At 45.9% G+C, this 16,137-nt stretch overlaps 1 protein-coding gene across 2 annotated transcripts in view; it reads right to left on the reverse strand.

Moving 5' to 3' along the window:
• The window catches only part of PAPPA (pappalysin 1), a 181,638-nt gene that overhangs the window by 40,056 nt on the left and 125,445 nt on the right, over positions 1-16,137 (reverse strand). For both annotated transcript variants that reach the window (XM_065695845.1, XM_065695844.1), the window contains exons 11-14: positions 15,884-15,997; positions 15,337-15,472; positions 11,545-11,758; positions 1,849-2,017 (exon numbers count right to left, since the gene is read on the reverse strand). In XM_065695845.1, coding sequence (XP_065551917.1) covers positions 1,849-2,017; positions 11,545-11,758; positions 15,337-15,472; positions 15,884-15,997 — 633 coding nt within the window. The remainder of the gene's footprint in view (positions 1-1,848; positions 2,018-11,544; positions 11,759-15,336; positions 15,473-15,883; positions 15,998-16,137) is intronic.

Here is a 16,137-nt window from a genome sequence, read left to right on the forward strand (position 1 = left end):
GTTAAATGAGATAAAACGAGTTCTAGATCCTCACATCAGTCAAATAAGCAAACTACCCAACTAAATGACAACAGTGAAACAGCCAACAACCAGTGTAAGGTCCCTCAATCACAGCAGAAGGTCCCTCTGACCATAGATAACATCCCACAATGCCCTATTTCATCTCCAAGTGCTTGTGATCAGAAGAGGAGCTGAAGCAATTGTGGAAGGAGCACCATGCAATTCGATACAACACAATATGAGGAATCCAAGCCATGGATTCTGGACTTTCTTGGATAATTAATTCCTTGCCTACATGTTCCAGAAGTTCTGATTTGAAGCACCTGACACAAAGACATAAAAAAGAGACGATAGTGAAAGAAACTGTCTGTTCCTTTTCAACAGATCTCCAAAGCACATGAGTATACTTTTAAAGCATGTGTTTAATGTGCTCAGCTGAACACGGATGTCTTTAAGATGCTCCACTTGCAAAACAAAACCATCGGCCTCAGGGGTTTTATCGGTGGAAAAAAGACGACGAAGTGCAATAGTAGACCAGGGTGAGAGGAAGCATGTTGTAATAGGCAGTGAATCACGTTAGCTAGGGGTGCTAAAATCCTCCACTCCTGTCATATGAGTCTGATCAAGGCTCTGAAACCAAGCTTCTCAGAACAAAACCATATCCAGTTGGCTGAGCATCTCCAAAAGGTACTTTCTGAATGTAAGTAACACGCTTAGGCTGTTTTATTTGGTTTGGGACTCCTGTGTGCTCAACGTACAGATCCCTTCCAACTGTTTCCTGGTTCAGCCATTCAGGCTCGTTTGAGAACTTGTTTTCTGTTGTGTAAAAATGCTCAGCTGGAGCTGGGGTTCTGGTGCTGATGCCAATTAGGATGGAAGAGGCCCAGCTCACGGGGTCCTGTATTTGTTTTGTAATTGAGTTGAAAGGGCTGACTCATTCCCCTCCATTCTGGCTCCCCACTCTGTGAGCTCGTGAAGAACACAGGCTGCTGAGCACGCTGCCTGCCCCAGCCCTCCCAGCCCTACATGTGTGTGTGCTGCCCAGACAACATGTGAGAAGATAGGGGAAACCACCCCCATGTCCTGCTCATAGACTGGGGTGTCTGCCTTGAACCCTGCTCCCAATGGCATGCCAAGGGTGGGTCATTCATCACATACACCTCATCCACCTCCCCCAGCACAAAGGACCTGTATTTTATATTAAGGTTTGAAGAAATGGGTAGTTTTCCTCAATACCCCACTCACTGCATCAAGACATGCTGCTTTGGTAGGACTGGATTATTAATGCATGGCTTAGAGAAGGTGGGGAGCTGCCTGGCTCACTGGGAGTAGGTTTTCGGCGCTTTGTTTGGAAGCAAAGGGGTCTGGGTGCTTTTTCAACCCCCTTGCTCCCATGCATTTCTGCAGTGTCAGGGTGTGGTTGGGAGCAGATGGACTGAAACCCTGCAAAGGAGTTAAGACATTGCTAGCCTCAACCCGAGGGATAAAATGAGGTATTTTGCCCAGAAACTGGTTGTGCAAAACCACAAACACCCCACCCCCAAAAAACCAACCTAAGAAACACTGTTTGGCTGAGTAAAACCAGTGAGATCAAAGAAGGCCTGAACACATATTTAAACCTTTTGGGTTGAAAACTTCTAAATTTGGGGAACATCTGAGCTTTGCTCACTGTCAGTCCCTCTTCCTGAGGAGTCAGACGGCTCCTATTCTGATGGGAAGTATTTGGGTAAGGCCCCATCCCGAAGGCTGAGCTGAGATTTCGGGGTTTAGACTCACTTATTTCTCAGTCTCTTCACATCTCTTTGCTCATTCCCGCTTTGTGGGTCACACGAAACCAACAGAACAAACCTGGTTCTTGCTGAGATCATCGTCCCGCTGGACCTGCAGAGTGTAGCCCGCCTTGCAGCTCACATTGCATTGGGCCCCATTGTACCACCCGCCGCCGGAGCAGTCCAGCAGCGCATGCTCAATCTCCAGCTTCTGGCAGTCGGTGGCTTCGCAGGAGTAGTGGACACAGCTGGAGGGGAGGCAAGAAGTGGTATTTTCAGTCAGTTCATTTCATTCATTCCACAAAAGCAAGCGTGTCTGACTGACAAACTCATCGCTTGTCCCATAGCATGTACACAGGCTGCATATTGAACCCGGCTCACCGAGGAGCAACCCTCTAGTTATGTGTTCAGAAAGACAGGGACAGTGGTAATGGTGATGATAACGAAGCAAACTACAGGCACTGTGGCAAAAGGGAAAAGTCTGCCAATTCTGCAGTTACCTTCTGTTCTGAAATATTCAGCTGCGCTGTGGCTTTCCTACTCCTGTACCAACATCCATCCATCCATCCATTCATCCATCCATCCATCCATCCATCCATCCATCCATCCATCCATCCATCCATCCATCCATCCCACAAAAACACTCTCCCTCCCAGAACAGGCCTTATGCCCCATCCAATTTTAAATCTCAGCTGAATTCAGGACTGCCTGATAGTTCTAGTGATAAGCATGCATGTGTGTACGTGTGAGGAGGGGGCTCTGTGATAGACACTCTTATCTATGAGCAACTCGATTGAAATCAACACATTCATTTCATTCCACTTCACAAAGAACACCAAACTCAGCTGTGTAGCTGTGTTGATAAGCTCTTATCAAGCTCAGCAGCAAGCTGTCACTTCATATCTCTCCAGTTGCTGTCCTGCCATCCATAAAATGTTTTCCTGGATGGAAACTGCTCTCCCTACGGTTAATTATTGTAGCATTAAGCACAAGTTGTAAAAAGAGGTTTTGGTTTTATTTTGTATACACAGAGATGTCTGATTGACACAAAATCTTTCACCATCTCTGATGACCTGAATCAAACATTACAGCACACATCCCTCAGCTAAAGGACAACGAAAACGCTGAGGGTCTTAAAGCATTTAAGGGTAGATTCAGAGTAGATACAAGGAAGAGATTTTTTACAATGAGGGTGGTAAGACAGCGGCACAGGTTGCCCAGAGAGGTGGTGGATGCCCCATCCCTGGGAACATTCAAGGTCAGGTTGGACTAGGTTCTTAGCAACCTGATCTAGTTGAAGATGTCCCTGTTTATGGTAGAGGGTTGGACTAAATGGCTTTTAAAAGTCCCTTCCAACCTGAACTAATCTATGATTCTATGTGAAGGATGTTTTGCTGGATTAGAGACAAAATCTCTGGCATAAGGATTTCTACAAGATTATTTGCCTCTCCTGAAATTAATATGTGTTTGATTTAAATACAGTTAAATTAATTCGGAGGAGGGAAAACCTCAAATTTTTCACCATCTGCATGGATAGGGAAGAACCTGAAACACAGAAAGTTATAGAAAGAAGGGAAAGCAATGCATCAATACACATATTTTGAAATGGATTACAAGCAAGCTATTCCTGTCTCCTAGAAAAAGCATTAACAGCCATAAAAACTCCATCCACCTTAGTAAGCACAGGACTTAGCGTGTCCATGATGTTTTGCTGTGTTCAAAGCATTGTGCAGACATTATCTAATTAATTTTCATTACACCCCCGTGAGACACCTGGGCTGGCATTGTTATCCCCATGTTACTGATAGAGAAGCACATCTGCACATGTCTCCACTGAGCCCTAGATCAGATTAAACGACAGTATTATGTACCTCCACAACTCATTGCTCTGTCCCAGACTAGTGCTGTATGGGAAGTGCCCGCTGCTTGTAATTTAAGGTTGCTTGTTCGCTGCAGCCCTTCCCTGGAGTGTGATGAGCCGTAAACAATTTCTACATTCAGAAAGATCTTATTTCCTCACTGTGCACAAAGTATTGCTGCTGACAGGCCTGAGGCAAGAGAATTCCACTTCTGTGTTGGCCAACTTGATACCCTAGTATGCAACAAACAGTGCCCCATCTATCAGCACTGCAACTGTGATGCTCATTACTTCTGTAGGACAGATGATCCTCTGCTGGAGCTGACCTACACAGGGATCCTGCTGTCAGCAGGATCACCCCTGCCCCATACCAAGGGTTTCATGCATGCTTTCCAGACACTGCAGCTGACTGACATACAAATTTACACTGCCATGTACCTCACTTTGCACTGACCCATAAGACTGTGGATGCGATGGTGGAAACATAGAACCAGCCAGGTTGGAAAAGATCTTTAAGCTCATCCAGACCAACCATTCCCCAGCACTGCCAAGGTCACCACTGACCCATGGCACTGTGGCCTCGTCTCCACGCTGTGTGAGCACTTGCAGGGCCGGTGCCTGCAGCCCTGCCCTGGGCAGCCTGTTCCAGTGCCTGAGCACCCTCTGGGGCAGGAATTGCTCCTCAGCTCCATCTAAACCTGCCCTGGTGCAGCTTGAGGCTGTTACCTCTTGTCCTAAAGAAGAACAAGTGGACAGCATATGCTAGTGCCCAGGTAGTCTCTTGCAGAGAAGTGAGATGAAGAGAAAACCCATCTGCAACTGTCTTTAAATGCCCAACATGAATCACTCAGGAGTGTGAACCACAGACTTGACTTGGGCAGCAGCCCCCCAGGCAGCCTTATGTGCTGTGGCTCCCCGAGCAGAACAGTACCCTACCACTCACCTCACAGCACTGCTATTAAGTCACCAGTCACATCAGCAGGCATATCTGAACACGCATGTTGAATGAGAGCATAAACCATGAATGATGTCTTGTTGAACCTTCCCTATGTGTCCCACTTACATCTCCCCATGAAGGCTGCCACTTTGCTCCCCTCTGTTTTTCAGATGGTGAGGCTGCAATATGAGTTGCTCCCGTGCCAGGGCTCCAGTGATGAGGAAGTTGACTCATTGAGGAAAAAAAGCAAGGACAATTGCCAAGCCATTCTCAGAAGTATATTGCGAACCTCGACTGCCCATTGCAAAACTCCCGCAAAATCTGAAAACCTTTTTGCACTAAAGTTGGAAAAAGAAAATAATAGCAGACCTATTTAATTTAACACTGATGTGAATCAATGTGCTACACATTGATGTAGCACTGAATTCAGCCTCGAACGGCTTCAGAGGGTAGGATAAGCCTAAGGAAACCTTTGCGATTTGCACAAAGGGAGATGTGGAGCAACGTCACCGCAGTCAGTGGCATTGCTTTTCATTGCCATCAATGTAAAGGCGAAAAAGAATCTGTTTTTTTGAGTTCATATCAGGACACCAGATGAGCAAGCCTGGTCTTAAAAGTCCTACAGAACTGAAACGCCACAGACAAAGGCATTAAGAAACACTTATTGTGATGTTCTTCTCTCTGTTTACAAGTCCCCTTGTGGTCTTCTTAAACGGCCAGGGAACATTTTTAGCCATCCCCCTCCAGGCTCCGGATTATGCCTCGGTTAGCAGATCATCTGGGCAGCTCTCTCCGTCTGTAACTCTATATGAATGACTTCAGTGACAAACAATACAACCATTCACTTTTAGTAAAAAAACAACCACTGCCACCAAATGGTTCCAATTTAAATACTTCTGGTTCTCTAGCTACTGCTTCCAATTTGGTATCAGCTACTGTCAGCTGCAAATCCCAGTGAAGTTTGAAGTCACGATCTTGAATTGAGTTCTGCAAGCGCAGAATGACCAAGGAGAAATGAATATCTCCAAGTAGGAAGTTTAGACAAAGAACCCATCACATCCATGTTGAAGAATTGCGGGTTACAGAAGCTCGTGCATGGGTACTGCCATTGAAGAGTGGTTAATCATCACATGCGCCAGAAGCTATGCATTCCTCAAGAAAGAAACAATATAGAGTATTTGAGAATGAAATAACTTCTACATTAACTCATGCTGATTCCTGGAATGGGACAGTTTATCCCATTTTCTTGCAATCAAAAGTGGGTGACTTCATCAAAACTGCCTATTTCAAATCATCCCTGATCTATCCTAACTTCCCAAATGTCCCTGGGAATTGATTCCCTGTGCATGATCTAGTCTGGATGAAAGCAATATAAGACCACCAAGGACCACCTTAATGATTTGCTGATATATATGTAACAAACAAGTGTTGGTGCCTGGGATATTCCTTCACAGTGTTTATTATATGAGGTCCACCTTAGGATTCACCTGTTCCTGTTCTTGCCCTGGTAGTGTATGATTGCCTAAAGCAACATTTTCACACCGAGGTGAGTGCAAGGAGTAGTGTATTTCTTGCATGCATTCTATTGCCTGCAGCATGTTACAAATACAGATCAAGGCAGAGGGTTTCCATGATGTAAAAAAGCCCTCAACTGAGTTAGCTTCACATGTAGGCTAAGGTCCTGAGCCAGTTCTTACTTTATTCACATCCATTCTGCCCATCCCTAATCTAAATGAGCTCAGTCATTAGCCTCTAAATCTTTATTTTTCTGTGCCAATATTGGCTTTAATTCAGCAAGGCACTTAAATACATGCTTAACTTCAAAAGCACGGTTAAGTCCCACTGATAGATTTGGCTACAAGGGGATGTAAGCAAATAGCTAAAGGCTTTGCTAAATTGGGGTCTTAGTGACACAATCCTAGAAACATTTGTATTTTAACATGTTTATAGAGAATTATAACAATTAAGTGGAACTCTTCCTTCCTCACATAAAACCAAGCCAGGACTTCCTCTTTCGAAAAGCCTACAGCAGCCAAACTTTCTTTTCCTAACCCTGAGGTCAAGCACTTTTCCAAGAACTCATCTTAACATAAAGCCCTAATTGTTTCCTTCACGATGAGTATATATGCCTAGGTGAGACTAAAAGCCCATAGTATATAGCTGTTATGAGAATCGTCACACCCTTATCTATTGTACACAGGAAAAGCTTCCTTTTTGCACAGGCCAGGCTAGGCTGGGCTGCAGATCTGAAGCACACCTTAGTTTTGTTCTGAGCTGCCATACATACAACTCACACACACGTAGCCTTCTGAGGGTTTATCTAACAGATCTAGCCTTACAATGGGTTTGCCTTTTCCTCTGTAGAGATTTCTCTAAAGGCAAGAGCAGGTTCTATCTCTAATCCAAACATATATGCAGCATTTTGAAAAGCAAAGGCAGCTAGCCACATTCCTTGTCGTAGAAATGAAAGAAGTCCGAACTATAAAGGGGGCAATGAATTTCTCTTCCTCACTCTTCAGCTAAAACCCATTGATCCCCTTGTGCTAACACAAAACCTCAAAGAACATCCACCTGAATCCTTGGGGCTGGATGGGGACTGGTGGACTTGCTCCTGACTGTGCCACTGGAAGAAGGATCAAGCCCTTTTTAGGTGTTTGCCTTCAAATTTGGTCCACTGGAGTGACCAAAAGAGTAGCGATGGTCCCTTCTCTGGTCCCTTCAGTGATCTCACAGCAGTACCATTGGGTCTGACTCTGCCAACAATCACAGCAAAACCCTAATTCAAACTGATAGGGTCAGGAATGAGCATAAACCCAGAGGTTTTCAGAAAACACTTGATCTAACACAAAGTAAACTGTGAGGGAAGGAGAGGCACAAGCCAGGATATCCCCACCACCAGACCAACAGCATTCTCCCTGGGACTGGCTCTGCCTTCAGCCTGCCTGCACCCTGCTGTGGGCCATATTCCTGCCTGGGGGGGTCCATATTGAACTGATAAAGCTCCCAAAGCCCCTTCACCCTTCCAGCCTGGAAGCAGGACTGTGTGTGCCTGGGCGTTAGCAGCCCTGCAGGTCTCCCTGCCAGAGTCTGTCCAGGCAAACAAAGAGAACACATCGCCCTCCACTTTAATAAAAGCCAAATGATGCCGTTTGCCAATTACCAAACTGGGGCGAAGGTTAAAAAGCCCATTGAATTATAACACATGTCACGGACCAAAGCTTCTATGATTAACAGTTCTGTGAGAAATTCATTAATTTCACCAGGAGCAAGCTGACAGAGATTGCGCTTAATGACAGAACACAGGGCAGGGGAAAGGCAGCGGGATCAGGAAAGAGAAAGCTGCATTAATTCACCAAAAAAAACCCCAGAGATGAGGAAATCCTTTCTCCCCCCTTTTATGAAAAGAAAAAATAACCACCGTGACAAAGGGCAGTTGCATTTGCTCCACTGCTGAAGATTTATCTTCATCATTTCTTGTTGGGGAAGCTGACAGCAGGAGGGAACAAGACAAAGAGAAGAGCTGGAGTGGGCTACATCTGCTTAGGGCTTGTTTGGGGCAGCAAAGGATGAAGCATGGAGGATGGCCCACCATTGAGGCCGGGGTGAAGGTAGGCAATGCCATGCTGGCCAAGAGTGGGTCTTGGTCTACAGTGCTGGTCCCTCCAGCTGCAAAGTGCCCAGATGTGCACGCTTAGGGAGGAAGGTAAACCCCCCAAATCTCCCCTGCAGAAGCAATAACAGTGAGTTCATGCCAAGATTTAACCAAAGGAAAGTAAAACCTTTTTGTTACACTGACTAGGAAGCATAGGGAGCTACGCAATGTTAGGATATGCACACTGGAGGGCTATGGTCAGCCAGAGCCTGCTCCACGGGCAGGGAGGTTTATCTTCATTATGAACAAGGAATTATTGGTGGATTAGAAAGCTGGAAATTCCTGAAATCCACAACTGTGATTTGGGAATGTCTCCCTGGTTTTTCACACCTTCCACCTGCAGTTTCCAGAAGGAGACGCATGTGGTGAACACAGCAGGGAAATGCCATGCAGGGAAAGCAGCACTTCACCAGAACTGCCTTGCAGGGATGGGACCCCCCAGCTGATGTTTCCTATGCAGCAAATAGGGCAAAAACCTGATTTCTGAGGAACTGCTGTCAAAGGCAGCCCCGAGGCACGAGCCTTCCTTGCAGCTCGAGTGACTGTGGTGGTGGAGGGGGGAAGTTATACCTCTGCTTCTACACACCCAATTTCACCCTGCACTCCATGAGGCTAAATAGGAGATAATAAAGGTATAATAACTCAAGCTATAAAGTGCAAGAGAAGAACTAACGGGGCCATTATATCTAAGGATGTGACGAGAAAATAAAGCGTGTCGGTTTTGCAGCACATCTCCAGCAGCGAGGTAAACTTCTGCTGTTTGTGGGCAGCTGCAGGAGAGAACCCAACAACTGGGAAAATACAACTGGAAAGTAGAGTTTTGTTGGGTTTTTTAATTCAAATCCTCTAGAAATATCTTCAGAAGGATGGAATGGATTTTCAAAAGGGCTAACGATGACTGAGGACAACAACCTATCAAGTACCTTTTGCATTTAGGCTCCTTTTCCTCTTCTAAAATACTGTAATAGTTTAAGAAAGAAGAATGAGCACATGTTTTATTTTCAGTTATTAAGTTGTCACTAACCCATGGGAGCGATCCATTCACCCTCAAAATAAAGATCTGTTAACTCTTAAGGGCTGATATATTTCTTTTCCCTCACATTTAAAACCTGCACCCTTGCCTTGAAGTGTCTGTATCTGGCTATAAATCCTTTCCAACCAAAATAATTCTCCTTGAACAGAGAGAAATCTCTAGTAGAGAAAAGCCAAAAAGTAGGAAAAACATCCATGTTGACCTAAGGAAAATGAAAGAGGTAAAATTGATGCTTACATATAGGAAGGAAAGCTCCTTTTAAAATTCAATATCTTAAAAATAACATTAGGCAAAAGCAGCCATTGGGGAAAGGGGAGAAGGGAAGGCTGAGACTGCACTCAAAGAGAGTATGATGGGGGGGACCATGAGCAAAGGAGGCAGAAAACCTACATCCACCTTCTGAACTGGTTAAGAATAAATTTGACAAAATCCCTCTTTCTGAGTCCTTCCTGGATTGGGAAAAATAACAAAGGGAAAAGATGGGAGGTGACAGCAAAGGTGTCACCTATTTCCGGGCTGCACAGCTTAAGCACACCTTTCCCTACACCTTGGATACCTGAACTGCGCAAGACTTTCCTGTACAGAACAAAGCATATATGACCGCCCAAACTGATTCCATCACAAGGCAAACTGGAGGTTTTCCACTATAGCACTGTCATCAATGGAAGAAGTCCCACTGGTTCTAGTTGGCTTTGGATCGGGGTTTTATTTCAGAGAGTTTCTAATTCCCGGACTGACCTGGAAAACTTTATGATCAATCCAGCATTACAACCTGCAAGACCTAAAATGTTCCTTTGAAGGAGTGAGGCTCTGTGGGATGATTTTGAGAGCAAAGGGGCCGAGAGGGTTCAGTGCATCCCAAAAACAAAACAAGCCCAATGAAAAACATCAGGAAGAAAAAGCAGAGGCAAAGGGGAGGCGATTCTTCTTCAAGAGGTTTTTAAAGGTTAGTGTGCTGGGCTGCAGAGGCTCACTGAAGCTTTGCCTTAGGGGAATGCATTTCTTATTAAGGAAATAACTTTCTAAACACAGAGCACTTCTAATTTCATAAGTGAACAAATGGTTCAATTCCTACTGAACAATTGAGAGGGAGGAATGTGGTCCTGCGCCTCAGCCTTCTGGAGCACCCGGGTGCTTCTCACCATCTCCTTCCAGTGGGTCTTTCCTGCTCTTGCACTGGGATTTGGCCAAACTTCCACAAGTTGAGCTTCTCCTCTGAAACCTGATCCTGCTATCTTTGGGCCTCTGAATTTATACAACCTATTGCACAGACTGATCAGCCTCCTCAAATCTAGGTCAGAACGCACTGACTGGATTGATTTAACTATAGATAGACTCTTCTTTTAGGGTCTTTTAATTTTATTTTCCCTTCCCTCTCCCTCTTTTCTCCCCCTCCTGCTTTTCCTGGAATAAAAGCAGGTCCTAAACCCAAGCCAGAACATTATCAAAAAGCCTGACCGCTTGCTTTGGAGGGCTGAGCAGAGGTTTGCTGGGATATGCAACGTGTTTTACTATTGCTGCTGCTATGGTATGACGACTGCTCACAACTTTGAATGGACAAAGGACCACAAAAAAGATTCTTTCAGGGGTTTTGCTAAATTCTCCCCTCTTCTTTTCACAGCCTCGTTGAAAGGCTCCATGAAGCTGCCGCACCAGAGGCCATGAAAGGTCACAATCTCTGTGGGATGCTGTAAAGCAGAGACTGAGAGGGGTTGGTGGTGATCTATTGATGTGTCTGTAATAACAACAAGAATAAAACGGTAGCCATAAACCTTTCACCCTGGGGGGTCCCACAGAGCTTTTCAGTATGTGGGATGGATCCGGAGAGGTTCTGAGGGCCCTTCCCCAGCCGTAAAAGTATCACAAATGCTGGTGGCCGAGCACCCGCTGTATGGGGCCGAGCACCTCACCCAATCCATCCCTGCCAGGGCACAAGCAAAACTTCGTCTCCCGTGGGAGGTCCTTGCAGCACTTCAGCATCACAAAGAGGTTTAGATTGAAGCTGATGTGTGCGAGTGGTGAAAACGATGCTGTGATGGGGAATGTATGGAGAGTTAACTGGCCCCAATTCCAAGCTTGGGATAAAGGAGGGAGGAGAAAGGAAGAGGAAATAATTCACTAACAGTATCCCATGCTGGTTAAATGTCCCATCCATCCTGATCAATGAGAACACAGCCGGGTTTTCAGCAGGCACACAAAAGGGTCAGCAGGGTTCAGCTCCTGTGCCCCTCCTGCCTCCTCCTAACCCCCGGCACAGGCGGTGTGGGGCAGGGGGAAGCTCGCTGACAGGCTCACCTCTGCTCTGCTGGGCTGTAGGTCTGTCCTCGCTGGCAGCTGCTGATGGTGATGGGGTCGAAGTTGTGGAAGGAACGCAGGGCCACCCCGGAGATGGCCACAAACTGGGAGCTGAAGCTAATGAGGACAGCCTGGGTGTGATAAAAAGGGTGACTGAGGTCATGGATGACGGGGATAATCAGGGGATTGTTCCTGCAGCTCAGGACGTGGACACCTGCCAGAGGAGACACAAGATCAGAGGAAGGGTCAGGCTTAACACAATCGCTTCCCGGAGCCATGGGCACTTCAGAAGCATTTCACCCATAGGAATGGCCCTATAGAGCTGAAAAGTTATGGTAAGCTGCCTGGAGGGGCTTCCCAAACGGCTCTGGAGAGCTTAGCAAGGAAGTATATCCCTCCAGACAGCTGAAGAAAGGCTGCCATTCTCTCCACAATCATGGCAAGTGCTCAGAGCAGTTTCTTTAGACCACAGTTCTGTTTCTATTGTGCTCTGTTAAACCAGGAGCAACCAGCATGGAGGAAGTGGAGTCACACTATTGTAAAGCCACTCTTGAGAGGACAGTTGGAGGCTTTATACCGTGCATCAAATGGCACCAGCAGGCTGGGTGGCTTCATGCACCATGGGCAGGGCACCAGTGGCCTGCTTGTAGCTGTGTGTGTCAGTAACACGCAAGTTAAAACTTCTTTTGCATGAGCTCTACACTGAGTGTGCCCCGTTTTGATTTGTTTGATAGTTGTCAGACTTGTGATATCTTGCTCTTTGCTAACAAAGGCAAAGATGGTCCTGGAGACAGACACGAGGGTGATGGACCCATTGAGGACTTTACAGGTGATCTCATTTGGGAAGAATATAACTGTTTCTCAGGAAAACAGAAGTGTCTCAAGAGGCTGAGATGCAAAGAAGCACCACAGAGGCGACAAGGAGTCTTCATGATCCCTTTTCTTCATCAGACAAGACACCTAGTGATAGCTGGGAAGAAAACCCTACCTTTAAGTAGAGACAGCCTGAATTCAAACAGGCTGAATCCATCTCAGGGGTACCTCAAAGGACAGAGAGCTGTCAGCTGGCCTCAAGAGTCATTAATTGAGATTCACAGCCTGACGGCTGCCTGCACAGCCCTGCCTCCACAGCTCCATGGCATCACTCCGAGGATCAACTTGGCTCCAGCTCCCTTCGCTTCACTGGAGCTCCCAGCAACGGCTTTGGCCCAGGCCCTTTGGCTTCCCAGCGACACTTGTGAATGTGAAAATAAACTAAATTCTATTTGCATGCTTAACTGGCTCAGGGGGTTCTATTATTATTATTAATAATTTTTCCCAGTTCAGGTTTCTTGACTGGAAAAGGAAGGAATAAAGAAGTTTTCCTTCTTCTCCTTAGAAAGTGATTTCCTGTGAATTAAGACAGACTTTGACCACTCTCTTTAAGGATCCATCTCCCACCCTCTACTTTAAAAACATCTTCCTGTAATAAAAGCAAAAAAAAAAAAAAACCCAGAATAAAAAAGCAAACTTCTTTTTGTTTTGGTCTTTACCTGACCCTGAAATAACCTCCCTGTCTGCTTGCCTCCCACAGGCCTTTTGATATCAGCTCCTTGTGGAACGGTGCACGTTTCTCACTTACAAACAGGTGCAGTTAATACTCAAAATCCAGGGTTCCCAAATTCCTTGGAAGTTTCTGCCTTCTCTGATGGGAAGCCAAGAAAGACCTTATGGTATGAGGCTGTTTATTCACTTCAATTTCATTCCTTGCTCTCAGGTGGTGTCCACAACAAAACAGACCCTCAGAGCTGTGCTGCAGTTGCTGGTGCTTTCTGACCCAAACAAGGTGAACAGGGGATGCAGGTCAGGTTCATCTAGTTAACCTACCTTCATTAGCAAAAACCACTCAGGATATACAGGTGCCATGGAGTTAGAGCTGTCTCCATGCTTGCCCGTTTCTGTAGCTCTATATCCACCTATTCAATGCTCAACAGCTCTTCAAAGCACCAAGCAGATGAACCTCATTATCCACAATGGCTATGAACTAACAGTACTGAGGTCTTCGGAACCCCAATCTTTCCATCTCCTATGAAGACTCAGAAAAAGCTTCCAATTTCTGCTACAAACTTGCTGTGATCAAGGTGGGAAACTGCACTTGTGGGTAGATCACATTTTGCTCATAGGGGTGTCTTCAGCACTCTGAGGACTGATGAAGCTTTAAATTATTGCTAGTTCCTTTTGGATGTACTTCTGGTATGCCACTAACTTCTGCTTAAGGCTGGCTGACTGTCTGCAGTCAATCCTGCACCCAGGGCATACCAAGCTTTGCATCTCAGCTGCAGTTTCTAGCTCACCATCGTAATAATTCCAACACATCAAACACAATATCCAGGAAAAAGACCTCATGGCACAGCCAGAACTCAGACAAAACAGTGACTGAGAGCTCTGCTTGGGTGAGAAAAGCTGGGTAGCCTACCTACACCTCTCTTCTGCTCCAGGCCAGCCTCTGGAAAAGGTCAGAGGGGTTTTTCCATGATGAAGGCAGCATTTCAGCTGTGAAGATCTCCAGGCGTCAGGCTGAGCCATGCCAAACTCATGTTGCAACTTCATTGAGGATTTCAAAACCTAACCCTCCTTTTCCTCTTTGCTCTTCTTTCTCTCACAAGCTCTCTGTCTCTCTCTATAAAACGCTGCATTAAGTGTTTGTTGGCATGCTTGTGTCTCCAGCATTTATTTCTCAGAGGGAAAGAGCTATGTGCCACTGTTCTGTGAAAGGAGGAGGAGGATGAGACTAATCCAGGGCCTCTGGCAAACTGGGATCTCTATCCTGACTCAATCTGCACAACTTGCTATGAATGTCAATTCAACACCACCCATACTTTCTTTCCTTTCCTACACACCCCACCCTGGATAGTCATCCATACCTGTCACTTGTGTGCGTCCCTTCTTCTCATCACTAGCAGGAAGTTCATTTGAGTTTCAGCATGTCAAAATTGCCAAGTTATGGTAAAACAGAAAGCTGGGAGAGGCGGGTTATCTTTCCTTAAAAACCTGTCAAAGTGACTTCGCCTGTTTTCTTCCCAGTGGAACAAAGGGCAGGGAACAGCTGGAAAGGGATTTGTGAGTCCTGCCCTGACATGGAGTTGGAAGCTGTGGTGAGCTCCTTGGTCCCGGCACTTTAACGTAGCCAGAATCAATTCATCAGACACAACTTTCCCAGGTTCAGGGACCTGTGCCCACAGTAGAGACACAAATGGTCTATCCTGGCACTTCAGCACAACCGGCAGGTCCACGGACACTACCAGGCACACCTTGAGGCCCTCAGAAGGGCCCTGGTGTTAGACCTTCATCAGGCCTTAAATACTTTGCATGAAAAACTTTGGCCATTAAATACCTGTGGAAGCCTCCTACAAGCAGGAGTAGAGATCTACCAACTATACCTTGTGATGCGTGTTTGCTGCAGCAGCTGGTGCAGGCCCCTCACTTCCTGCTACCAGCAGCTCATCTGCATCACTGCCAATGCCTCTCCAGGGAGATACTGTGCATAAAGCATTGAAATAGTGCTTATTTTACTGACTAAAGAGGAACTAGTCACTTAGTGAACACAAAATGAACAGGTATGGAGAAACATCTGTATAAAATGTTGCATCATTTTCAACAAACTCAAGTGAAACTCAGGGCTTGGAGCATTAAGCAATTACTCTTTTGTCTGATCCTGGAAAAACTGGATAGAAGTATCAGTCATATTGTGAACAGAGGTACCAGAAGATTAAGCAAGCAATAGAGAGGGAGTTTAATTAAATACAGTCTTACCAAGATCATGGCTTTGCTCTTTGGTGTCAAACAGCTGCACACCGATGGTCTCCTGCTTCTGATCCAGGTAATAGGTCCCATCAGTGACCAAGTGAACCAGGACTGCTGCAGCTACCATAGGCTGGGAAAAAAAAGCCTGGGAAAACAAAAGCCCCACAAAGGCTGAGGTGCAGAACCGTGGTGGGCTTAAAGAAACCCCCAGAGTCAGTCCAGGACTTGTAATACAACAATTCCCATCACAATTCCCATCCTAAATCACACAGAGATCTTTACTTCCAATCTCTCCTACGCAAACTAGACGCTAAACTCGAGTCAAAGAGCCCTGCAGCTGGAGGGCTGTCACAATAGCCTCATCACAGGAGGGGACTTCCCCACTGACTCTCTAGACTGTGCTCAAAGACTTTGTTTTGCTGTTTTGCACCAACTGTACTTCAAAGAAAGGAGCAGCTTGGCTCTGGGAAGGCTGTTCCATGCTATTTTGCCTGTTGGGGAAGCTTTGTTTAGGGAGGCAAAGAGAAGACTTCTGAAAGACATGCACATTTCCTACCTTCAGCCAGAAAACAGTCTGTGCCATGTGGGAGTACTGGAAGTTGGCCGTGCAGGGATACCAAGCATACTGAGAGACACCATCATTCAGGTCAATCACCTTAGTTCGACATGTCTGTATGAGAAGAGAGAAACACCAAAAGAGACGTAGGTGACAGTAAGGAAGGATTCTGAGTGTTTAAAGTCCAGGTGCACTGCTAGAATCAAATAACACAGAATAATGATGTTCCTAAGTACTGTGAGATGAGTCAAAAG

The sequence above is a fragment of the Lathamus discolor genome, chromosome 15 (assembly GCF_037157495.1).
Source record: "Lathamus discolor isolate bLatDis1 chromosome 15, bLatDis1.hap1, whole genome shotgun sequence".
Lineage (NCBI taxonomy): Eukaryota > Metazoa > Chordata > Aves > Psittaciformes > Psittacidae > Lathamus > Lathamus discolor.